Source organism: Leuciscus leuciscus (assembly GCF_965113295.1).
Source record: "Leuciscus leuciscus genome assembly, chromosome: 13".
NCBI lineage: Eukaryota > Metazoa > Chordata > Actinopteri > Cypriniformes > Leuciscidae > Leuciscus > Leuciscus leuciscus.
This window is the reverse complement of record NC_138737.1, coordinates 18,847,766-18,874,224: the sequence shown is the minus strand read 5'-3', so window position 1 is coordinate 18,874,224 and position 26,459 is coordinate 18,847,766. Positions and strand designations below refer to the sequence as shown.

At 41.4% G+C, this 26,459-nt stretch overlaps 1 protein-coding gene across 1 annotated transcript in view; it reads right to left on the bottom strand.

Annotated features, from left to right (window-relative positions):
- Positions 1 to 26,459, bottom strand: part of hmcn2 (hemicentin 2) — a 149,202-nt gene that overhangs the window by 78,129 nt on the left and 44,614 nt on the right. The window contains exons 26-52 of the mRNA XM_082187968.1: positions 25,863 to 26,060; positions 24,134 to 24,264; positions 23,467 to 23,614; positions 22,275 to 22,401; positions 22,030 to 22,187; positions 20,354 to 20,632; positions 20,138 to 20,280; positions 19,122 to 19,272; positions 18,799 to 19,032; positions 17,093 to 17,206; positions 16,780 to 16,967; positions 16,508 to 16,604; positions 14,420 to 14,581; positions 14,215 to 14,328; positions 13,932 to 14,128; positions 13,289 to 13,370; positions 13,035 to 13,166; positions 12,790 to 12,933; positions 12,520 to 12,679; positions 11,744 to 11,868; positions 11,481 to 11,664; positions 11,256 to 11,353; positions 10,578 to 10,856; positions 10,240 to 10,433; positions 10,053 to 10,134; positions 3,560 to 3,696; positions 3,339 to 3,480 (exon numbers count right to left, since the gene is read on the bottom strand). Of these exons, the coding sequence (XP_082044094.1) occupies positions 3,339 to 3,480; positions 3,560 to 3,696; positions 10,053 to 10,134; positions 10,240 to 10,433; positions 10,578 to 10,856; positions 11,256 to 11,353; positions 11,481 to 11,664; positions 11,744 to 11,868; positions 12,520 to 12,679; positions 12,790 to 12,933; positions 13,035 to 13,166; positions 13,289 to 13,370; positions 13,932 to 14,128; positions 14,215 to 14,328; positions 14,420 to 14,581; positions 16,508 to 16,604; positions 16,780 to 16,967; positions 17,093 to 17,206; positions 18,799 to 19,032; positions 19,122 to 19,272; positions 20,138 to 20,280; positions 20,354 to 20,632; positions 22,030 to 22,187; positions 22,275 to 22,401; positions 23,467 to 23,614; positions 24,134 to 24,264; positions 25,863 to 26,060 (4,200 nt within the window). The remainder of the gene's footprint in view (positions 1 to 3,338; positions 3,481 to 3,559; positions 3,697 to 10,052; positions 10,135 to 10,239; positions 10,434 to 10,577; positions 10,857 to 11,255; positions 11,354 to 11,480; positions 11,665 to 11,743; positions 11,869 to 12,519; positions 12,680 to 12,789; positions 12,934 to 13,034; positions 13,167 to 13,288; positions 13,371 to 13,931; positions 14,129 to 14,214; positions 14,329 to 14,419; positions 14,582 to 16,507; positions 16,605 to 16,779; positions 16,968 to 17,092; positions 17,207 to 18,798; positions 19,033 to 19,121; positions 19,273 to 20,137; positions 20,281 to 20,353; positions 20,633 to 22,029; positions 22,188 to 22,274; positions 22,402 to 23,466; positions 23,615 to 24,133; positions 24,265 to 25,862; positions 26,061 to 26,459) is intronic.

Genomic DNA, 26,459 nt, shown 5'->3' with positions numbered 1-26,459 from the left:
ATAACCAAGGCACGTAGGCATCGCCGCGTGACCTTGATTGTGCGAAATGGGTTGCCCCTCGGGGAAAACCCCCTGGTCCTGAGCCACCACTGCAGGGGCCTCATGTGCAGTAGTCCAAAAGGTATCACGTTGGAAGCTGCTGCCATGAGACCCAACAGTCTCTGGAACTGTTTGACAGTGAGTAGCTGGCCTAGCTTTACACTTTTCACAGCTGCAAGGATGGAATCTATCCGTGGCGGTGACAGGCGCACCTGCATCGACACTGAATCCCAAACCATGCCTAAAAAAGTGGTCCTCTGAAGTGGAGAAAGCACACTCTTCTTGGCGTTCAGCCGTAACCCCAGCTCTTTCATATGGGCGAGGACGACATCTCGATGCCGAATCGCCAACTGATGCGACTGAGCTAAAATCAACCAATCGTCGATGTAGTTCAATATGCGAATACCCTGAAGGCGCAAGGGCACCAGAGCTGCATCCACGCATTTGGTGAAAGTGCGGGGTGATAAAGCCAGGCCGAATGGAAGAACTCGATATTGGTATGCTTTGCCCCCGAAAGCAAACCTCAGGAACTTCCAATAACACGGACGGATGGAAATATGGAAACATGCGTCCTTGAGATCTATCGTGACAAACCAGTCCTCGGACCTGATCTGTGGCACGATTTGTCTCAATGTTAACATTTTGAACTTGAGCTGCATGACTGATTCGTTCAGAACTCGAAGATCTAAAATGGGACGCAATCCCCCGTCCTTCTTTGGAACTATGAAGTACCGGCTGTAAAACCCGGTTTCCCTGTTGGAGGGAGGTACATATTCTATGGTCCCTTTCTCTAACAGAGTGTTTACTTCCTGTTCCATAACCAGAACCTGCTCGGGGCCCACCACTGTGGGCAGGACCCCCATAAACCGAGGTGGGCGTTTCTTGAATTGTATCTGATACCCTTTTTCCACGGTCTGCAGGACCCAACGAGGAACATTTGACAGTAGCTTCCACGCTGTCAAAGTTTCTACTGGAGGTACCAGCCTCTCGAGACTGGTTTCTGGATTTTGTTGCTGTTGAGTAGTCGGTTCGTCGCCCTGTAACGGCGCACCGGCAGGGAACGACCGAACAGACTGCTCTAGCACCCCCCTCAGAGGGGGCGGGCATCCCGAGGCCACTACGTTTCCGGGTGGACCTTGAGATATGTGTTCGCCGGAGACCGCTGCGCCCTGAAACACCGGAGGCGGCAGGGTTGGCAGACCGGTCCCCTGAGGGCACCGAAGAGAGACGGGCACCGTAAAACGAGGTGTTGACCGCTCTGCTTCGGGGGGGACTACCCTCATTTGTCCTGAGCCCTCGGACGTCAGGACTTTTTCCCAGCAGCCTTCTTGGCGGTAATAACGGTCCGCAGATCCGTTTTACCCCTCGAAGACTGCTGGGTTTGAGAGCGCCCTCCGTGTCCCCGAGATTTTTGTGGGGGAGCACGGGAGGAAACGCTCTGTTTCTGAGTGGCACGGTGCTCAGCGCTCTTTTTAGAGGAGTGAGGCTGCTCCCGCTCAGCAGCCTCATAGAAAGAACGGCGGGGGAGAAGTTTCTGAAGTGCAGCTGCCTGTTTTGAAGCTTCTTGAGATTTAGCTACAGCACTATTAACTGCATCTCCAAATAAACCTTCAGTGGAAACCGGTGCATCCAAAAGAACATGTTTTTTTTTGTCCTTTATATCACTTAGGTTGAGCCACAGATGCCTCTCAGTGGCCACCAGGGCTGCCATAGAGCGGCCGATGGATTTAGCCGTCTCCTTGGTGGCCCTGAGAGACAAATCTGTGGCTCTACGCAGTTCGGAAACAGTATCGGGACCAATACCCCCGCCCTCTACAAAATCACCCAATAATTCTGCCTGGTATGCTTGCATTAGGGACATAGTGTGCAAACACGCTGCAGCTTGGCCGCCGGCGGCATAAGCTTTATGAACCAGGGAAGAAGTGAATTTTACTGGTTTGGATGGTAATGCAGGAGCCTTCAGAGAAGATGCCGTTGCTGGAGAGAGATAGCTCGCAAGCGTCTCCTCCACCCTCGGCATCTCCCCATAACCATGCTCTTTATAATTGTGTATAGTGGAGTAGTGGGATGTTTATGCAGTATATACTCTGTATGACACTGGTTTTCCCCACGATCTCGACACCTCAGTGTGGAGATCGGGGAAAAACGGAAGGCTTCTGCGCTGAGGCTGTGCACGAGATGGCAGGAAACGTTCGTCGAGCTTGCTTTTCGAACGAACGCCCTGCCTATCTTCTGGCCACTCAATAGATAATCGCTCGACAGCTCTTGTTACAATATCAAGCAATTCCTCAAACGCATGAGACTGAGGTGGCGAATCCTCAGACTCAGCGTCAATACTAACAACGTCCAACTCCTCAGAGCTGGACAATTGCAGTATTGGTGCCTCCATCGGGGGGGAAGAAACCGCAGCGCGTGCTTCCACACCCTGATGAGAGGCACTGGATCTATCAGAAAGAGGCTGAGATAAGGCAGAGCCCGTCTCAACATCCACTGATAGATCCATTTGCGAACCCCAGGTCTGTGATCGACGCCATGCCTCGGCAGCGGCGGGACCAGAGCCCTGGGGAACGCGATCCTGGTAAAATAAAGCCAGGCGGGATCTGAGCGTACGCATAGGGAGCGCGTCGCAATGCTCACAGTCAGCACCCTCGAGTGCTGACTGGGCATGCTCTTCACCCAAACAAACAACACAAAGAGTGTGAGTGTCCCCACCCGTTAAATAACGCGGGCAGGGGTGAACACACACTCTAAACTGCTGCTGCTTGCTCGCCATAATACTGAATATAATATAATATAGACAGACAACACCAAATAACGAGGACAGATTCACACAGAGCGCAACTGAAGACTCAGAAAGCTTTCGTTTTCTGTTTCGGGCTGGCTTTTATAGCTCCCTGGTACGTGACGTCACCCGCCTCTGACGTTCCGCCACACCATTGGACTGATTTTACATGTGCTTCAAGACGTCATCACGCAAAGCGTTCCCCATAGCGTCAATTTCGACGCAACGCGAGTTCCCTTGAAAGGGAACAGTAGTGTTGCTTAATATTTTTTGTTGAAATGAAACTCAGATATTGTTTTTGATGAAATTCAATAGAACCACATTTATTTGAAACAGAAATCTTTTACTGTGACTTTTGATTAATTTAATGCACCCTTGCTGAATAAATACATTTCCCAATAATTTTTTTTTTTTTTAAATCTTACCCAATATTTTGAACGGTAGTGTATATGCTTTTTATTTTTTTAATCGTTCATATGTGCTTGGTACATCATGAGTGTGAGTGACACAAACTTACAGAGAATCTCTACAGTGAAGAATAGACTGGTGCTACCAGCGATGTTGGTGACCACACAGCTGTACTGTCCACTATCATGGGTCCGGACATCTTGAATTTCCAGATACTGTCCACCAGCAATGGCCTGAATTCGACCTCCCAACTGAGAGAGACAGAAAAGAGAGATTAATGTGATGTAGTAGTTAAAAATACATCCAGGATTTACATTTATCTGCTCTCACCTGTAGTTTGACATCATCCTTGTACCACTCAATCTCTGGTAGAGGGTCACTGTCGGTTTGACATTCCAGTGTCAAGTGACCTTTGGCTGGAACCGATACAGTTCTGATGTCATTAGAGCCAAGAAGAGTGGGTGGAACTGAAAGTGATCAGACAAAACAAATGATTCAGCCTTGTTAGTTCTAGTCTGCACTAAAAAAAAAAAAAAAAAAATCTTAATCAGCATTTCTGTCTTGTTATTTGTATTTCTTCAGTAAAAATATTTAAACAACATTTAAAACAATAAAATGTACTTGGCAAGCAAAACTTGGGTAAATATATTAAGATTTGTTTTCAAACAATATAAGCTACCATTAAAAATTGTGTCTCATGTCAAAAAAACAAACAAACAAACAAACAAACAGTTAAAACAGTAACATCAAGAAATATTACCATTTTAAATAATGGTTCCCTTTCAATTTGGTTCTGTCAGGACCACTACCGTCAAATATGATTGACAATAAGCATACAGTTTGGATTGGCTGTATGGTTCCGTTCTGGGCGAGAATTCCCTGCGCATCCATGCAGCCTAGCATGTTAGATTTTATCGCCTTTTGCACGAATACACATCTCCTTGCTGACTCTGATGACGCTACTCCTCTGTGGCTATCAGGTGAGTCTAAGAGAGCATAATTATTTAAAAAATATATTTTTTCACCGGTGTTTGTTTCAAAATGCCACACATCTGAGCATGTCTCTGGCTGGGGCCGTGTCCATGCCAAGCCGCGTTCAAAGACGGGCACTCTCACTGCAAGTCTCGCCTTGTTGCGTTCACGGACCCCTCTCCTCGTCGCAGGGCTGATGAGCTCAGGCCGGTCCATATCCCACGTGTCTCAGCCTCAGTGCCCATCCAGCACCAGCCGAAAGCGGAGCCAGAAGTCAAGCCTCCGCCTGGCCAAACGCTACCCATTTCTGAAGCGCCAAGGGCCTCGCCCCAACCAAGAGCTGGACCCTGTGCAGCCGAAGCAGTCCTGATGCTTGAGGATAGAGGAGGAAAGGGTTAAGTCACGGTTCTGGGTGCTGGAGACGTTGTGTTTGTTGCTGGTTCAGGGCCCGCCCTACCAGTTACGCGCCAAACCTCTTCTCACAAAAAGATCATTCATCCTCCTCTCAATGCTGTACCATTTGTTGTTCTCCTGCCTCAGTGCGAGACGCACCCTGTAATACTTCAACCATTTGCCACTGGACTCAGGACATGGCAGGCCACTGTCGAGTTGGATTTTGGGGATAATAGAATGAGGTTACCTGCTCCAGTTCGCTCACAGACCAACCTCATTTCATGAGCATGATGTACACTTTGGTCCCAGACGACAGTTTTCATGTCCTCAGAGCCGAAGTACAGAAGAAAATGCCATGGAGAAAATTCCTATGGAATGCAGTGAGTCAGGTTTTTCCAGGCGCTACTTCTCGTCCCCAAGAAGGATGGCAGCCTCAGGCCCACTCTCGATCTGAGATGTCCGAATCGCGCCCTCATGAGACGGCCTTTTAGAATGTTTCGCGTTCGAGGGGGTGGCTTACCAATATACAGTCCTTCCATTCAGACTGTTTCTAGCTCCATGCACCTTTATGAAATGAGTGGATGCAGCTCTCTCCCCACTAAGACAGAGGGGAGTTCGCATCCTGAATTACCTCGACAATTGGAAATGGACAGAGCCCATGTCGAGCTGGCCTGGAGATGATGGCAGTGCTCCTGGCTTTCAAGGATTTTCAGCAGGAGCTCAGGGGGCACCATGTCCTGGTCCGGTCGGACAACGTGACAGTCGTAGCCTATATAAATCTCCAGGGCAGTCTCAGGTACCGTTTTTTTAACAGACTGGTACACCGCCTCCTGCTGTGGGCACAGGACAATCTCCGCTCAATATCAGCTTTGCATGTGGTGGGCTCCATGAACTTGAGAGCAGATATTCTGTCCCGGGACGGACTGCCCCCAGGGGAATGGAGACTCCAGCCCCTGATGGTCTTCATGATTTGGAGCATTTTCGGCCAGGCGGAAGTGGATCTCTTCGCGTCTGAAGAGAATACCAACTGCCCAATATTATTTTTGAAAAAAATACTGCATTGGCCCACAGGTGGCCCCTTTTTCGCCTCCACGCCTTCCCTCCAGTAGCACTACTCCCTCGGGTCATCAGACGAATCAGGGAGGACAGATGCTCGGTCTTACTCGTGGCACCACTCTGGCAGAATCAGCCGTGGTTCCCGGGAATGGTCCAGCTGCTGTCTGACGCACCATGGCCGATCCCTCTGAGAAGGGACCTCCTTTCCCAAGTGAAAGGGTCAATCTCCACCTATGGCCACACGACGAGAGCCTCCAAGCCTCCACCCGGAGAGTCATGAACACGGGCACTAGGGCACCTTCTACCAAGCTTCTTTATAGACAAAATTGGGCCATATTTTCCGGCTGCAGCTCAGCCCAGCTTATTGACCTCATATCCTGTGAGATTGAGTCCATTCTCTCTTTTCTTCAGGAGCTGTTGGATGGCCACTCACGACAGCCGACCTTAGGCCTCTTTTACTAGAGACCGCTTTCCTGCTGAAGCAGTCAAGCAAATTGGTGACCTGCAGGCTCTCTCAGTGGATGCTTCCGGCCTCGAGTTTGGGCCTAACGACAGCAAAGTGGTTCTTAAACCCAGACGAGGCTATATGCCTGAAGTGCTCTCCACGCCCTTTAGAGCATAGGTTACATTTCTGTTTGCTCTTTGATCAGACACCACACCCATAATGCACGGTATGGGCTCCTAGGGCGTACATTGAGCGCTCCACCCAATTCAGGCAATCGGAGCAGCTAAATGTGTGCCTCGGAGGCCGCTCTAAAGGGCTGTTAGTTATGAAGCAGAGACTGTCCCATTGGATAGTGGATGTGATAGCACTAACCTAAACATCCCTGGACTTGCAGTGCCCCATTGGAGTAAGGGGCCACTCCACCAGAGGAATGGCCTCCTCTTGGGCATGGTCAAGCGGAATATCAATGCCCGACATCTGTGCAACGGCCAGCTGGTCCTCTCTGTTTGGGTTCTACAAACTGGACGTCCCAGCCCTTTAGGCATGGGTTCTGTCGGCCTAGACCGGGCTTCACCCGCAGGGGTTTTTCTAAGATAGCAATATCTTCAGACTCCGGTCACCGAACCTGCGCCTGCCATTTCTGGACATTCAAAGTCCTTGCCCCTTCTCACTGACTGTCCCCGCCGGACTACGGCTTCACAGGACGGTTTCTGTTCTGTGCTGGTAACATGGCATTTTGCAGCCGTTCCCCATAGCGTACAGAGAAAATCTCAGATGCAATACGAGTGAACCGAATTGAAAGGGAACGCTCCGCTAACTAATGCTGGGTACACACCAAAAGATTTTTTACATCTTATAAGATTTTCAAAATGTGGACAAAAAATCCTAGATTTAACCGTTTTGCTCCTATTAGTCCATGAGCCAGGGGGGTTGATCGGTATCATTGGGGGGGACAAATGCTATCATTGTTTGGCAAGGTATACACCCCTAGTATTAGAAAAATCACGATAGCAGTGCAGGGGTGGTAGCGAAATCACTTTTTTTCAGCTTATGAAGATACTAACCCCCTAAGATAAATTCTGTTTTTGAAATCTGGTGTATATCTGGTTTAGGCTCATGCTAGGGATATTGTCAATATTCTATAATATGGTACTTGGTATCGTTGGAAAGGGGACCTTTTAGGCTTTCATTTAAGCCCAGATCTGAATCTGTCAGACAAACACAGAGGTCACATGACTTCTTTAAACCAGAAATAACACACATTTTTTCACAATTTCCACAAAAACTGTATGCTTTATTTTATTCCTGTGGCATGAAAGGACACCACGGTATAATATACCCATACTATTTATTTGTGAGAGCCTTAAATTAGACTTGTGCAGCCAGCACAAGCTTTTCCAAATACCAGCCTTATAGTTAGCTTGCAGTGTGTGTTGCCTCAAGCTATCCTTGCACGGTGGGAGTTGATGACTCTCGATTTCACCTTTCTTTTCACAGAAAAGGTGGTACCTGAGCTTGTTGATCATGGTGGTTGATGCTTTTGGGGCATAGAGGACACATGTAAATGCCTCCAGTTTGTTGCGCAGTTCTGGTGAGAGAATTCCTGGCCCAACTTCAAGAATGTGTCTTGTGTTTCTTTGTTGTTCATCAGGAGTGTAAGTGCCCTTGTCTTCCCTTTGCCTGCAAAAGCGCTCACAGTGTCTCATCCTGTGTAGGCATGCAACCCAATGAGAGCCCGACAAGTGTCCATGCCAACAGTGGCTGCAACCTTCCTGATATCTACCAGCCTTGTACGGGTTCTTGTGCCACGCTTTAGGAACAATGGGGCCTCAATCTTGTCACAGAATGCTAAAGACATGATAAAGACATCTGTGTCTTCTGAACAGATAACTATAGAGTGGTATCCCTCTCCTGCGGCATGGGCGGCATGGAGAAGTAGTCGTCCATCTGCTTCTTCTTGTTGACATTGAAGAGTTGACACCTCCTCACTGTCTTGATATGTGATTCTGTAACATTTGTCAATCACAGTTGCATATAGAATCTTCTCCTGTAGCTTTTCTCTGTATTTTGGCTTCATCCATTCATTCACTATGAAGCTAATGAGACTAGTTTTGTTGTTGACTTTGGTCAGGAAGTTCCTCCACTGCCTCACCATCTGTGTGCTTGTGATATCCTGCAACAATTGACCAGTCTCTTCACCCCGTAGAGATCTTTCACTATTTTTGATTGAGTTCTGCTTGTATGTGTCGAACACAACATCTATTCTTCTACTCTGACTGCCTTCCCTCAGAGCCATACCCAGGATTGTTGTGGCAACATCTCTGAAAGTAACATCATCACCTTTCACTCGTTGGACTAAGTTCATCCCATCAACCACTGTGGCAGAGTTTTCTGGGTGCTTTTCCTGTAGTGCTAAATTTTTCTGCAAGGCTGTGGCCAAAGTAGCTTTGTTTTTTTGTTTTTTTTGCCAGAGACATTTTAGGCGGTGCGGCATATTAAATATATTATAAAAAGTTTTTCCGCGTGAGAAATACAATGTGTGGCGAGAGGGCGTGACAAAAGACCGAAATGAGTGACTGACACGTGACACTTGAGAGCCCTGACTGCAAACTGTGGTGTGCCATGATGTGACAAAGACAGCACACCACACACAAACAGATTTTCAACCAGAGTCTCGACTGTGAACACAGGAAATCTCGCAAAATCTCGCGAGACCTCAGAATAAGCATGACGGACGATATGCAGGAAGAAATTGCGATGATAGTGTTTGGAAAGGTTTTACACAACACGTTGTATAAACATTTGTGCTGTTGCCACAAATCAACAAGCTGATCCTCTATTTCTGCTGTCCACATCAATTTCACTTTGTGCTGCGCCATGACTGCGTTTGTTATGCTTCCGTCTTCCATCATCTCGCTTTCTGATTGGTTATTGTTTCATTTCACGTGATAATCTCCAGAGCGTATGTGTCGCATTGTTCCCCCCACACATCAGGATTTCTGATCGTAAATATTAAACATGTTGAATATTTACGATTCGCTATCGGGGCGGCTCCGACGTTCTTCCGATCAGGTTCGGACACTCTTAACACACCTCACACACCAAGGGAAAATCTGATAAGATAATCTGTAGAACCATCAAGATAATCGGGACATAGCTAGGATTGTCGGAAGGGGGGAAATCGGCCCAAAATCAGCCCGATTATCTTTTGGTGTGTACCCAGCATAACGTAATCTTGGTTCCCTGAAATAATGGGAATGACCATTGTGTATTATGCCGTGCTACTGTGCATAAGCAATGTGTAGCAACCACCTGGATGATGCGATGGCAGCCATATTGCACCAGAACGCCCACCACACACTAGCTTGGATCATTCTAATATGCTGACTTGGTGCTCAAGAAACATTTCTTATTATTATCAATGTTGAAAATGGTTGTGCTGCTAAATATTTTTGTGGGAACTGTTAATTACTTTTTTTCAGGATTATTTGATGAATAGAAAGTTCAAAAGAACAGCATTGATTAAAAATATACATCTTTTGTAACATGTAAATGTCTTTACTGTCACTTTTGATCAATTTAATGCATCCTTGCTGAATAACAGTATTAATTTCCTAAAAATAAAATAAAATAAAAATCTTACTGACCTCAAAACTGCAGTGTATCTGTCACATTTTGAGTTTGTTTTTGCTCTGTTTTGTTCATGTCTGTGTTTCTAGGTTAGCTTTCCAGTTTGTTAATTAGTTCAGTTTTCCTCCGTTCCCTGCCTGTTTGTTTCAATGGTTTCTGATTAATTTGAGTGTTAATTTACTCATCAGCTCCTTTTTTGCCGTCATGTATTTAAGCCCCCTAAGTAATTTAAGTAATTATTATTAATTTTTTCCACCATATTTTTATTGTGTGATGCATACAAATTGTAATCTATTTAGTGCTTAAAAAAAAACACATTTTACTCACGCTGTACGCGCACCCAGTGGTTTCTACCATCCTCTCCCGCTGGGCTACTAGCAAGACAGGTATACAGACCTGCGTCCTCCACCTATTCCAAAACATGACAGAACATATTGGCACAATCACAAAGCCACACACAAATGCAAAACAAGCTAAACACCTTCATTTTGAATTACCCTTAAATTCAAAGCACCTGGACTTTGTTGATTCTGAGTAGCTGCCCATCTCTCTCTATTATTGCCATGTTGTCCTGTAGTGGACGCCCATCTTTCAGCCAGCTGAGGGTAGGAGGGGGGAGACCGGTAGCGATACACTCCAGTTCCAGCACACTGTCCACTGCAACCAGCTGCTCCTCAGGGGATGAAGAGCCGGATATCTTTGGGGGCTCTAATATGTGCAAATACATCATCAGATTTAATGCTTACATCAGATTTTATGTATTTTTGCTCCTAAAAGTATTATTGTTTTGGACCCAAAAACCTTCTCTAGTCTCTCATGTTTACATTCATACATCATTTCGATTGCAAATACCTAGGACAGTCAGGTTGAAAGTCTTGGTACTGCTTCCTGCCTGGTTGCTTGCCACACAGCTGTAGAGGCCTCCATCGCTGGGACCCACATCAGAGAGCAGGAAGCGGGTTTCCTGTCCATCGAGGAGAAGATTGCGGTGCAGTGAGAGAGGTTGACCGTCTTTCATCCACAACAAAGTAGGAGGGGGCACACCGCGGGCTTCACAGGTCAGCGTTACCGAAGAGCCCTGGACTACGGCCACCTGCTCAGTTGGCTCTGTGCGCTCAACAGCAGGAGGAGCTGATGAGGGAGACAAACAGCAATGGCTAAAAACATGTAGCTAATTGCTAAATGGAAGTTGCGATCATCTTTTTTCCCTATTGTTACTCAAATCTGAGTGAAATATAAGAAAAACAGGACATGATTTTGAATATTGATTGGATCATTGTTGAATGCTTTTGCTGCGATCTCATGTGCAAGATGCTAGAGGGAGGGGAAGCAATTTTGATGAAAGATAATGAGGGCACATAAACTAATGATGTGCACGGATAAATGATTTATAATAAATTTTGCAATATTTCATAACAAATAAGAATGTCCATTTTGATTTCATGGTGACTTTAAAGTGTCTATTGTGATTAAGTTGTTTCTTTATTCTTTTTATTTATATTTATCAATTAAAAAGATTTCCTGATCTACCTTGCACTTGGAGGTCAAAGTTGAGTTCAGCTAATCCAGCTCGGCTACGTGCCACACAAGTGTAGATGCCAGAATCAGACAGCTGCACCGATGCAATCCTGTGCCGACACAAGGATACAGGACATGTAAAACTAATGTAACTACTGAAAATATCAGATGAATAAAAAAAACTAATGAAAATATCAGAAATCACAGCATTGTCTTTATTCTGTTTGCAAAACTGACCTAAGAACAGAATCTGCAGAGAGCAGGCGTATGCGTGGTGATAGGAGTAAAGGATGACCGTCCCTCAGCCAGCTGATTTGAGGCTGGGGAGTCCCGGTGGCTTTGCACTCCAGTGTGACCACACTGTGCTGGGTGGTGTGCACCTCACGGGGGACGCTGGTCTCCCCACTTATGGAGGGAGGAACTGTAGTGCAAAAAATATGAAAATCAATTCACAGATTTGTGTTGTGCACAATAAACTATACAAAGACAACTGCTCTCACCCAATACAAACAAAGTATAGATTTTGCTCTCTTGGCCAGCGGAGCTGACAGCCAGGCAGGTGTATGTTCCTGAGTCCTCTGGTTTTATATTCAAAAGTGTTAGAGTGCTGCCATCTGGTGAGCTACTGAAATACATGCACACATCAGCAAATCAGTTAGTGCTACCGTGAATCATAAAACAAACATTGTACTTTGACCCGATAAGATGTAAGAATTGAAAAATGAAATTAGTTTTTATAAAGATAATTTTTTCTGATATTAATCTAGATATAAATCTATTTTATTACATATTATATCATATGACATTACATTACATTATACATTGGGATAAAAAAGTCCCACTAGTGATTTGTGTCTATTTTAGCTAAAAATTTTTTAACAAAACAAATAAAATATAAGATTAACAATCAGAGAGAAAGGTGTAAGAAAAGTGTAATTAAACAATTTAATTATTTCTTTCTTTTCAGATTTTTCTAAATGAATTCCTTATTTTTATATTTATAAAAAAGAAATCAACTCTGTGATATAGTTACTCTATATCCTCTTTATATACAGTAAATACTTTTTATACATTATTATATTATATTATCAAATTTTTAGGCAGGCTTTTAAGTGATTGTATTTGTATCCATTCAGTTAAGGTTGTAATGATGATCATTTTTATTTAATGTTGATTGTTTTATTATGTTTTTAAAGTGTCCTTGAGTATCATGTGACATGACATAATATTATATTATTAAAATGAAGAGATTAATGAATCAGTTTAAGAGTCTTACTCTATATGCTCTGTTTGTCCATTCTCAAGAGTCTTTCCATTCTTCAGCCAGCTCACTTTGGGAGTCGGTTTACCCATCACCCGACATTCAAGAGTCAGTTCCTCCCCAACAGGTGCACTGACCTCTGATGGGTGACCAGAATCTACAATGGTGGGTGACGCTGATGGTGCCAAATACATTTGGTTATTTAGAGTTTTACATATCACACGCAGTGTGAATCAAGAAACAGAGATTATTTGAAACAGAGATTATTGATTAAGGCAGTTTTACCATATATAGTAAGTGAGTAGTCTTTTTGTGTCTGCCCTTCACTGTTTTTGGCGATGCAGGTGTAAGTGCCAGCATGAGAAAGCTGCAGAGGGCCTAACTCCAGTCTATTTCCTCTCATTGACCAGTTCCATTGCAAACTGCTTTCTACACATAGAAACAAACAACAAAAACAGCAGCAACATAAATAAAAGCACACTAACACTAACAACACACTGACATCTAAAGGTGTGCGGTATTTAACTGACCAATAGGAGAGCCATCTTTCAGCCAAGCAATGCTTGGCACAGGTACGCCAGAGGCCTCACAGATGAGGGTGATGTGGGAGCCCAAGTTCTGAGTGAGGGTCTCATGAAGAGGGCCCTCCATCACAGGAGGCACTAAAAATGAAAGTTAGCAAAACATCTGAAATTGCTTACAGCACCTGTAAATGTTGTAATGCATATGCAAACAGGGAATATTTACATAAAGGTTGCAGTTATGCTGGATTTTTAGGACTCACCATGGACTGTGACTCTAAAGGTGCGCTCTACTTGACCCGCAATGTTGGACACCTTACAGGAGTACACCCCGCCATCAGCCACCTAAAGAAAAAGTCAGAAACCATGTCAACAAAGCATTAATTATAAATCAACCACTTATACCACATATATTTACACTTAAAGTCACACCATCATTCAAAAGTTCAATAGTAAGAACAGTAATGTTGTTCAATATTATTTCACAATTTTCTGTTTTCTATTGTAATTTATTTTAATATATTAGCAATTACTCCAGTCTTCAGAGTCAAACAATCCTTCAGAAATCAATCTAATATGCTGATTTTCTGCTCAAGAAACATTTCTTATTATTATCAACATTGAAAGCAGGAAACTGTTATACTTTTTTCAGGATTCTTTCATGACTAGAATGTAAAAAAACAAACAATTTATTTGCGATAGAAATCTCCTGACATTGTAGATGTATTTACTGTCACTTTCATCAATTTAATGCATCCTTCATGAATACAAATATGAATAAAAAAAAAATAAAAAATAAAAAACTTTTGAATGGTAGAGTATATGCTATTTAACTGTATATGCATTTAAAGTTGTCTATATATTGGAGTCTCTTATAAAACATTAGTTTCCTCAGTGCTTTCTTACCTGTACACCAACTATCTCTAGCTGCTGGCGCTCTATCCTCAAACCATTTCCAGAAGCCAGCTGAAGTCCATTACGATACCATGTGACCTCTGGTTCAGGGACACCATTGGCTTTACAACGCAGAATAAGCGATGACCCGACCTGTGGTGTCATAACCTCTGATTCTGATTCAATACGTGGCACCAGTGTAGGCAGGGCTAGAAAGGGCCAGATCAAAAAGTGTTCATTGCTATAGTAATCTACTGAAGCAATTAATGAACTGAAAAGCCTATAGACCACTAACCATAAACCGTGAGGAGAATGCTCTTTTGGTCTTGTCCAGCTGAGTTTGTGGCTGTACAGACATATTGGCCAGCATCCTGCTGTCCAGCCCTGGGAAGCTGCAGCATCTGACCACCTTTGGACAGGATGATGGCACATTACATAAATACATGCTTATTGAAGCATTGTTTATAAACACAGAGAGTTACATTTAGACTGCAAATAACCTGGCAGTATGTGGATGCCAGTGGTGAACTCCAGCACCTGCCCATCTTTGGTCCAGATGATGTCAGCAGGTGGGTATGACTGCACATCACACAGCAGAGAGATCATGTGACCCTCCACCACGCTCATATCTTCCTCACGGCGGCCCACAATCCTTGGTGGAACTAACATTAAAGTTTAAAGTTATTTATGCTACATACATATGTATTTTTAACAATGTATTACATTATTTGGTGTTGCATGAACAGATAAGGATGATAGACAATACAGTATACAACCACAATTTACACTGCCATTTAAAAGATTTGTTATGTTTTTCAAAGAAGTTTCTTATGCTAACTAAAGCTGGATTTATCTGATCGAATTGAAATGTTCATATATATATATATATATATGGCTAGAGAATACCCATAATGCACTGTGAGAGTCGTGCGCATCACACATATTTACAGCATCTCACCAGAAGATGGCGCCCTCAGCTGAAGCATTCATCCATCCATTTTCCAAACAGTGGGTACAGCGTAATATCATACAGGTAAAAAATCCTTTTAAATTGATTATTAAATATTTTAGTTTAATTGTTTATACATGCTAGTTTCCAGGACAGAGTTCAAGATAAATCTTTTCATTTAACATATGATTTTGGGTTATTCTATCAAGGATCGCTCTTTAAAGGATGTTGGTTTTATTATACATTTTATTTAATTTTTATGTAAATTTCACATTCATAAATGCAAGTTTACAAAAGGCAAACCTCTTTTTATGGTGCTTGAAAAGGAGATTCAAATATATGTAGATGCGATGTCAAAATCTAAAAATAGTAAAGCAATTAAAACAATTAATATATGCTCCTCCTTTAACATTTTCACATAATATAAAAAATAAAATATAATGAAAGGTGCTGACCTGCAAAGTATATTTTCTGTATTTAAATTGCATTGTAATATCCTATGGAATTGTTATATGTAAAACGTATATCTGTTTGTAAACTGATGATTATGTACCCTCTTTTTTATTATTTATTATTTTTTTATTTTTTTCTATCCCTTTTTCCTTATTTTATCCTTATTTTTTGGTTATATGAAATATGGCACTGTACATGCTACCTGCTGTTGACAATAAAGCATAAAAAAATAAAATAAAATAAAAATCTTTTCATTTCTACTGGAGCAGCCAGTTTGCTAAGTTTCAAAGGATTATTAAGAAGCAGGCACACACTATGCAAATGCAGCAGCCCTTCCATTCACTCCTTCAAGTGGACTTTATTAGTGGAGTAATGTAGGAAATAGTGAATTTCGAAGCCAGCCCTGTAGTTTTCAAATAAGCCTGAAGGACTTAATTAGCTGGATCAGGTGTATTTAATTAGAATTGAAGCTAAAAGGCTTGTTCGACTTCATGCAGCACAGACCGATCGGAGGCTGACTTGAAGCAGTGCATGCAAGTTTCAAATTTTGTCTGACTTGAAACAGTGCCAACTTCATGTCGGTGTGACGTATGGCATCAAAGTGCAACGATTCGAGAGCAGACTGCTGACTCAGCCGAAGCAGCTTCTCCAGAGCGGCTGCACATGCTCTGAAGACGACAGCGGTTCCACGATTGTTTCATGTTTATTCTGACACATTCAGTTCCACTAATGCTCACATATATGTATTTTTGTAACAGTAAAAGCTCTTTTCATGTAGTCGTGATGTTATATTGTGTCATGTTTATGAAATTTATAAAAAAAAGGAGACCCCACTTCATTGCTATTTATATAGTATAGGCATATGTTGAACTTTATTCTTGTTCAAACAGAAGCTGTATTAAGCAGTACATAAAATATTGAATGAAAAGAATATATATAAAAGCGCTGTATTATGCTGCCAGGCCAGTAGTTGGCGATATAACTTTGTAAAGAAACACTACGCACTTTTAGACTGACCACGTAATACGCATGTGCATGACATCACTGTTTACACACATTCACGTTTTTGTAGTTTACACTGAGAAGATAATGGTATCGTTTTCAAAATTTCTATGATACTTTCAAGGCTGAAAATCAAAATTCCCTGATTTTTCATGACTGTGGGAACTCCGTCAATTGCTCCTACCTTGAATAGACAAGCTGTAGAGTCTCTCGACGGCTCCAGCCTTATTCTCCGCCAAACACTGATAACTGGCTGCATCTGACACTTGTACATTCAATATCTACAGAAAAGCACAGGTGAGTTATACAAGATGTCTTGTAGCAAAGCAGCAAAATCTTTTAATTAACCATGTAAGATTAATTTATGATCCATTTAAATGCACATACAAACATAATTCATTGATATTATGTTTAGAAAGAGGAGAATTGGGGTAAAACTGGGCTCATGAACATCACCTCCAGCAGTTTCCCATCCTCAAGTATCTGATGGTGAGGGCCGCTGTAGAGGGGCAGACCATCCTTCAGCCAAGATACAGCTGGAGAGGGGTTTCCTGTGACATCACACCGTAGTGATACAGTGGTGTTGACCACGGCATCCACTTCCTGCATGAACTCGTCAGTCTGACCATCAATCACAGGAGGAACTGCGTAAAATGCACAAAGAGTCACGTTTATGAAGATCATTCATTCTGATTATTAATAAAGCTAACAAATGACGCTCATATATTTGAATGCCATAGAGATCTATCTGTTGGATTTGCTTCCTTACCCAACACCTCCAGGTCATAATGCATTTTGTCTTCTCCAGCTTCATTCACAGCCTGGCAGGTGTATTTCCCAGCATCCTCAATCTGTACTCGTGGGATCTGCAGGACATGCCCTCCTGAAGAGGAACACACAAACAAACAAAAATACTTTATATACACTGTATATATTATAGCTGTCACGTGTATGTTCTGTTTTGGTTTAATTCTAGTTCCTGCTTCCTTTTTCTCAATTTCCTGCCACTGGTTTGTTTCCATGGTTGCTAATTAGTTCCCCACACCGGTTCTATTTCTACGTTGATTACCCAGTTTGAATATAAGCCCTGAGTTCTTCTTAGTTCTTTGTTCTGGATCGTTTATGGTAGAAAAGAAGCACAACATGGTTGTGTTTTTCTTCCTGAAGTTCTCCTATGTGTTTCTGTTGGATTTATTATTAAAGACGGTTTCATTTGATTCCTCAACTTTGCATGCATCATTACAGCCAGCTAATGACAATAGCATTTGCCAATGTTTTTATCTTTAAGACCGAGATGGATTGCATAGTTTGTTTTGAACTACTATAACTAAAAATAACCATGGTGTTAAGATGGTAATACCAAGTAGTTGTTTTTGTTTTACATGTTAATGTGATATACTAATACCAACATAAATACATATAGAAACAAAATAAAAAATGTAGGGTCAGTAAGATTTGTTATTTTTTGAAAGAAATTCATACTTTTATTAAGCAAGAATGAATTAAATTAATCAAAGTAGCAAGTAAAAATAAAGACTTTATATATCAAATAAATGCAGATCTTTTGAACTTTGTATTCAACAAAAAATCCTGAAAAAACTATCATGGTTGCCACAAAAATATTAATCAGCACAACTGTTTCAACATTGACGATAATAATAGGACATTTATAATAATAGGAAATTTATCCGAATATTTATGCATCCGAAATCGCATACTTTCCTACTATATAGTAGGTGAAAAACTGTGTGACAAAAGAAGTCCGAATTCACAGTACTCATAAAACAGAAGGCAACCTCCTTCTTCGAGCAAGATTCTGAAGTGTGGATACGATAAACACTTTACCATCCCATGAGGCCACGGGAGAGGATTTATGAATGGCAGTGAAGCGCTGGTAGGTCACATGATAATGACAACATGGCGAATGTAGTACGTCCAGATTACATTCATACTACACACACTCATACTATATAGAACATTTTTTTTTAGTAATATAGTTATATATATATATAATGCATAAATATAATTTTATAAATAAGTAGGCTACCTACTCAAGAGAGTATTGGACGCAGCCAATGATTTCTGAAGGATCATGTGACACTGAAGACTGGAGTTATGACTGTTGAAAATTCAGCTTTGACATCACAGGAATAAATTAAATAATTTAAAAATATATATAAACAGAGAAAAAATTTTTTTTTAATTGTTATCATATTTCCCAATATTGCTGTTTTTACTGTTTATAGGATATAGAAGTTGTATTAATACTCCATTTCATGTCTAAAACATGCTCTCTGAATTAAATAAAACCTTATATACATCAAGACTTTTTCTTACTTAATTTAATTTAATGCTTATCTGAATCGCTTAGCCAGTCAAGAGGTTTTTATAATCTCATTTAAAGATTTCTGCTGGGAACAGATGCTTATGAAACATTCAACTCATGGTACAAAAGGAACGTTTCACTCCACTCACCAGGTAAAAGCACAACTCCGTCTGAGCTGGTGAGTTGCCGGCCTTGTCTGTACCAACTTAGTCGAGGAGGAGGAATGGCATTGCTCTCGCAGGACAGACTGATGGAGTGTCCCAGGACCACCTCCCGTCTTTCAACCATCCCTTCAGTGCCATCAAGGTCCTCTTCATCCCCCTCTCTTTCTCCCAGTGAGAAACCAGCAGCACCATTTATTACCCGATGAAAGATTGGAGGAACTGAGGAGGTTTGAGAAACAAACATGAAAATCTTAAATAATCAAATACAGCAGTAAAAAATTGTGTATCTGTGTATAATTTGCACTGACCCTGTATAGTGAGGTGGAAGTCTCTCTTATCCTCTCCAGCAGAATTGGTAACCACACATGTGTACTGGCCCTCATGGGATAGCATGGCATTCTCGAAGTGAAGCATGTGACTGTTCACTCTCAGACCGGTGTGTGTATTCCCATTCAATAGCTGTGGAACATGAATAAGAGAGTGTTTTTTCATGACTATTTCATTCATTAATCCTCAAAAGCTGATTAGATGACCCCTGTTGCGATTTCAGGTTCAGCCCCTCCCTGGACATGAGCTGCTGTGGCTCAGAGGAATATTTATTGCTTTAATTTTTTTATTATTTGATTCATTTCTTGAATTAGTTTTAACCAAAGAACAACTAACCAGAGAAGAAAACAAAGAAAAACACTTTGACTTTATGAGTGGCTTTTCGATCGATACAGTCCAACAGCACTCTCAGTCTGTGAATTAGTGGTGGAGATTTTTCATGGACTCTTTGTGCAGGTTACATCGATATGCCAGTAGGTGGTGACAAGTGACTGTCTTTAGAGTGAGTCACTGAGGGGCTGTTTACACCTGGCCACTTCATGCATTTTCTCAGATCGGATAGCTATCTGATTTATCAAAATGATTCCACTTACACCTGGTCACATAAATGTGTTTTCACAAAACAGATATAAATCCGATCTTCAATTCCCACGCTATATGCAGATTTAATGGAGTTAAAGTCACCGAAAGCAACAGATATGAGCTGCATTTTATTTTAAGTCTTTTTTAATGATTAATTAAACCAACTCATTCAAAATTGCTGATTTGTTTTGGACCCACTACTGTTTGTTGTTCAGAGATGCACAACAGTTGATTCTGCTTCAAATTTGTTTGGAAATATTTTAGTTGGAGGAACAAAAAGTAAGTGACTCAATATTATCTCCTTGTTTGTTCACTAACAGCTGAATAAAAGAAATATCATATTCACTATTATGCAGTGTGGTCTAAAAAGAGCTAGTATGGAAGAATCTGAGAGATACTAAACAGATATACGGACCTGTCCATCTTTGAACCATTGTGTGACAGGTTCTGGAAATCCTTTGGCCAGGCATGACAAGATCAGTGTCCCATTAATTCTCACTTTCTCTTCTCTTCTGCCAAAGCTGAGAGTCGTAGAATCCCCCTCTATCTGTGGAGGTACTGAGGAAATGGCACAGCATTAATCTCTGACAAAAACAAACAACATTCAGCCATGAGTCCCATGCCTACCTACCCATAATTCTTAGCGTGTGGTGTCTGTGTGCTGTTCCAGCCGGGTTGGTTGCTCGGCAGGTGTAGGCGCCAGCATCGTCACCACGGGCCGCAGCCACACGCAAAAACTGTCCACCCTGTGTGTATGTGAGTTGAGGGCTGGACACAATGGGCTGGTTGTCCTTTAGCCAAGTGATAGTGGGAAGTGGGATCCCCTCAACTTCACAATGAAGAACTGCAGGGAAGCCCAGAACTACAGTCACCTCCGAATTCTCACCAGAGTCACGAATCATGGGAGCAGCTGTGAAAAGACAGAATAGTGATTAGAATGGAGGATAATGAGGATTAGAATGGAGGATAATGAGGATAATAAGGACAAGGTGGGTGTTTTGAAAACAACGAGGACAAAAATTTCCTAAATAAAGAAATACCTCTTTTTAGTGAATCAAAAAAATAAATATAATAATGATAATAATAGAGCCAAACCAGTGTATTCTGATTCTTGAACAAATTACTCTTATGAGAGTTTTTTTTATTATTATTTTTTTATCAAAAACATACAGCATGACCAGTGTAGTCCAATGACTCGGGTCTTGATTCAGGTCTTTTTAGTAAATAAAAACCATACTGCATGACCAGTGTAGTCTGATTCTTGAATTAATGACTCCTATGATTCAGTTCTTTTTATGGATCGTTTCCACCAGCACAGTAGGCTACAGTACGAAACCCACACAGTAAACAACAATGGAGGACAAACAGCGGATCTTGTTCTTGCTTCTCAGCATGTGGCTCTTTTGTCACAAGACAAAACAAATTGTGTTGCAACGGTATTGTGTTTCGACTGTATATAAAAAAATGGCGCCTCTTGTGTTGTCATTCCCCTCATAGCACATGCAAGTGACGATTCTCTGTCAACCAATCAACGTTCTGCAGTGAGTCTAGCTCCACCCTTTAGGTACCGGACTACTGTGCTAGGTACCCCAACGGAAGAGTCTCAAAAAAGTGGTACGGTTCAGTATTTTGGTACAATTCACAACTTGAAGCCGTAATAATTGCATACCGTACTGCACTGTACCATACCATTCTTGAATTAATGACTTTTACGCGGCAGTTCTTTTTAATGAGTCAAACATATATAGCTTATAATTTGTTGTAATGTCGCATTTAAAGGCCCACTGAAGTGCCTTTGAATGCGCAGCTTTGTATGATGCGTTGACGTAATTTCCACTGAAACAGGAAGCTACGGCTATATTGAATGGCCCCTCCCCCTTTTCAAATAACCAATAGCGTTTAGTTTACCTCACAGTCAGTCTGCAAGTCGTACTTGACAGCACCATGGAAGTGAATCCGAGCGCTGATGATACGTTAGATTCTAGAGAGCATTTGATTGGACAGAAGATGTGATGAGCAGCTGAAGTCCGCAGTGATGTCATAAAAATCCGTGATCCATTTTAACGGAAGTGAGAGATTGTCAATTTTGAATGCTTATATCTCCTAAATGCGAATTTTATCATTGTTCTGGAACAAACCAGCTTGTTCATAACCTTAAGGCTAACATATTCATACTAAAAGCTAAAAAAATAAAATAATTCAGGGGACCTTTAAGGCTTGTAAGAATAATTACATAATAAAAGAATCGTTGATAGAAACTTGTAGGAAACCGTTCAATTACTTATGATACCCATCCCTACCGTTTACCTTGTACATTCAGCCTGAACTGCCGTGTCTGAGTCCCAGCGTTGTTACTGGCCACACACTGATACAGGCCACGATCCCTCGGTCTGACAGACTTCACCCTCAACACCTGCCCCTTCTCCAGAAACTCCACATGAGGGTCTCCATTACGGGATAAAACCCTGAGAGAGAGGGAGGGTATATACAAGCACACATGAGCATAGAAGCTGGAAAAGAGGAGCATGTGAGTATGTGAGTCATTGACTCACTCTCCATCGTGACTCCATTCCACTGTAGGCAGTGGACGGCCGCTAACTCTGCACTGCATGTCCACTTCCTGTCCCGCCATGACGGTCAGTTCCTGCACTCCTGAGGAACCTGAAATTGCTGGTGGAGCTAAATATACATAAGAAAAAATGAGAAATCAACTACAGGGCAGAGTAACTCTAAGGGTGTATTCACACTAGGAAAGTCCGATAGTTCACTTGCTTTGGTCCGGACCAAATACAATGTTGATTTTTTTTGTTTGGTACGGTTCGCTTTCACACTGCTCTTTTTGCAAGTGAACCAAAATTTATAAACAAAACCACATGTGTGCTAAGGTCGTCCATTCATTGGACAGGAATTCTCAAGCAGGGAAAAGCAGGAAGTGCAAAAACAGGATCAGCATGGAGATATTTCGTAATGCAATATTTGTTCTTTTACTGATTTGGAGTTATTCTCTACAAACACAATATGAAGAAACTAATGAGCATCATATGATATGTCATCTATACGATGTTGTAATTAGGATTTTGAGAAGACGTCGATGTGCTGCAAGATGGTTCCGGCGGAGAGAACATGCTTTTAAACTATTTAAGTGCGATAAGACAAAAGAGAACGCTCTGTCTGTGAATGTCCTGATGCGCACACACGACGCGCAGAAAGACGCGCAACAGTATCGTGCGCACAGACAGCGCACCGGAATTCTGTTTCTCTTTCGCGCTTGAACGAACAATAAGACACACCATTATGCTAAAATGTCCGTTTTGTTAAGTATCCTCATAAGAGCAGTCAAATAAAAAGGCGCAGTTTTCTGCAGTTGGGTCGGTTCATGTTCACACCATAAACGAACCGTACCAGAGTTCGTTTGGAACCGTACCGAGACCACCTCTTCAGCTGGGTCTCGGTTCGATTGTTTGGTCCGCACCCGAGTTCGATTGCTGTATTCACACCTGCCCAAAAGGTCCGCACCAAGGGGGGAAACGAACTAGAGTTCGATTCAATCGAACCAAACAAGGCAGGTGTGAATACACCCTAAGGTCATTCTAACAGCATTGGAACAACCCCCCCAAAAAATAAAGGGAGTCAAATGTTACAAGTTAAAGACAAAAACAAAGTCTATTATTTTGCCTAACAACACTTTGTTTTATTTATCTCAAGGTTACTTTAAATTACAATGCCTGTCTATCTATATTTCACCTTGTACTTCAATAGTGTACTCCTTCCTGGCTTCCCCAGCAGAGTTCTGGGCAGTGCAGGAAAAGCGGCCAGCGTGATCATGCTGAACACGATAAATCTTTAAAAGCCTTTTTCCATTCTGCAGATACACCCCTGGGGTCTCCAGTACCTAGAAGCAAAGAGCAGGTAATTGATTTACAAGAGTAGCGGCCAAGACTTGTGATGAATTTCATTGCCACAAGGTGGAACTATGCTACCAGCAGCACACTGGAGGAGAGCCATTCAGTTTGCATTGAAAAACAAAACAAAACAAAACAAAATAACACTTCTTTCTTCTGTTGAACACAAAAGAAGATATTTTGAAGAACTATGGTAACCAAACAGTTGATGATTGCCATTGATTTCCATGTTTTTTTTAAACTTTATTTTCTATACTACTACCGTCATCTGTCTGGTTACATACCAACATTCTTCAAAATACCTTTTTTTTGTGTTCAGCAGAAGAAAAAAACGCATACAAATTTGGAACAACATGAGGGTGGGTGAATGATGACAAAATGGTCATTTTCGGGGGAACTATCCCTTTAATTTTGATTGTTCAGTTGTGGCATTCTGCGGTCAGATAAAATGACTACATATTTATATAACGAAATGTTTATGAAAAATCCCCCTACAAGAGGAAACCTACAGGTCTGTTATCTTTAGTCCAGATAATGGTTGGGTTTGGGGTGCCGAAAGCATCACATCCCAGTGTCAGGGGCTGCTTCAGTGTGACCGTCAGATTCAAATCCTGACCATCGTCTTGGATCTCTGGAGGAACTAGGTTTGTGTAGACACAGAAATCATTCATTATAATTTAATCCATCATTAATATAATTAATTTGACATGTAATCAAGCAATGAAAGACCTTCAAATAAATCTACTGTAAGTACCTACTCTAAAACCAGAAATATGTTTCAATTAGCTCCTACATATATTATACCGGATATATTTAGTATTATCATGAATATTATTAAAGGGATAGTTCACCCAAAAATGTAAATTACCCCATGATTTACTCACCCTCAAGCCATCCTAGGTGTATATGACTTTCTTCTTTCAGACGAATACAGTCGGAGATAAATTAAATAATGACCTGGCTCTTCCAAGCATTATAATGGCAGTGAATAGAGGATGAAATTTTGAAGCCCCAAAAAAAGCATCCATCCATCATAAAATATATCCACAAGGCTCCAGGGGTTAATAAACGCCTTCTGAAGTGAAGCGATGCGTTTGTGTATGAAAAATATCCATTTTAAAATTTTTATAAGCAAAAATAACTAGCTTCAGGCAGACGGCCTACGCAAGTCAATTTATGCCAAAAGAGTAACTCCTGATGCAATGTAGGAGTATCGTGAGCTTTGACACCTCTCGCAGTTCAAACAAATAGGGCTGGGTAACAATATACAGCTCTTCTTCTCTCATATCAAAATCCTCCAACATTTCTCTTTAAAAATTCTCTTTTTAGACCTCTAATTCATGACAGGTGTTTTATTTTGCTCTATCCTCTGCGATTCCGCGTTCCGTCGATACGTCATGCGTCAGGTCAAGGAGTTACTCTTTCGCAGTAAATCGATGCGTACGGACTTCTGTCGGAAGCTAGTTATTTTAGCTTATAAACTTTTAAATATGGATATTTTTCTTACACAAACGCTTCGCTTCAGAAGGCCTTTATTAACCCCCCGGAGCCGTGTGGAGCACTTTTATGATGGATGGATGCACTTTTTTGGGCTTCAAAGTGTCATCCTGTATTCACTGCCATTATAAAGCTTGGAAGAGCCAGGACATTATTTAATATATCTCTGATTGTGTTCATCTGAAAGAAGAAAGTCATCTATTCCTAGGATGGCTTGAGGGTGAGTAAATCATGGGATCATTTTCATTTGTAGGTGAACTAACTCTTTAAAGAGAAAAAGACTGTCATACAGACAAATTTGTAAAACAAATTGCATTACAAACATATTTTTTTTACTCTAAAACAACTACAGTTTCATAATTTTTAATCATTCAAAGTTTTAATATATATATATATATATATATATATATATATATATATATATATATATATATCAAATATATTAAATTATATATAAAATCTAATCAATATAATTTGTTAATCTATTATTAATTAGTATAAACGTAGTATTTATAATTTTATAAATACCATTTTATAATATAAATAATATATTTATATATATTATAATGTTTGTAAATGTGGTTTTATATTTATAATTTGCAGTAGATTATTTTTGTCCTGTGACAGGAATGCTTCATGTAGCTCTTGTTGGGAATCAACAATCTAAATAAGACTAAATAGACATTCATTTCAAATTTATTATAAAGCTTTTGGCCACTGGAAATGCTGCAAGTATCTTACCATTGACCTTCAGCCTGGTCTTCCTCTCCACTGATCCTGCTTCATTAGTGGCCACACACTTGAAGTCTCCACTGTGACTGGCTGAAGCTGAGCCAATCACCAAAGAGCCATCATCACCCAGAGACACACCGTGCTCCGATCGCTCCATATGGATCTCCAGGCCATTTTTGAACCATCGCACCCTAGGAGCAGGAGACCCTAGCCAAGGGATGACAACAGAAAAAGAACAATTGAGAGAGACAGAGATAAACAGTGTGAAAGAGAAGACATCGATCAGAATCAGAATTCCCCACACACACTGAACACACTGAAGTCAGAGCTTAAAAATAAGACCAGATATCCATCCATCTGACAGCAAGACAACAAAGAGCAGAAACAAAGAGGATGCCAGTAAATTTCAGTGTCCTGTCAAACTGTACTTCAAGGTGAAACACCCTGAGTGAAGATGCCAGACACTGTGCCAGAAGAGAACTGATCAAGCGTAGGGAACACAAGATTTATAGCTCAAAGACAAAAGTCTAGAGACTTCAGGACAACAGTAAGGGGAGTAGTTTAAACACACCAATGAGGTCCTATATCAGCCTCCAAGACCCCTTT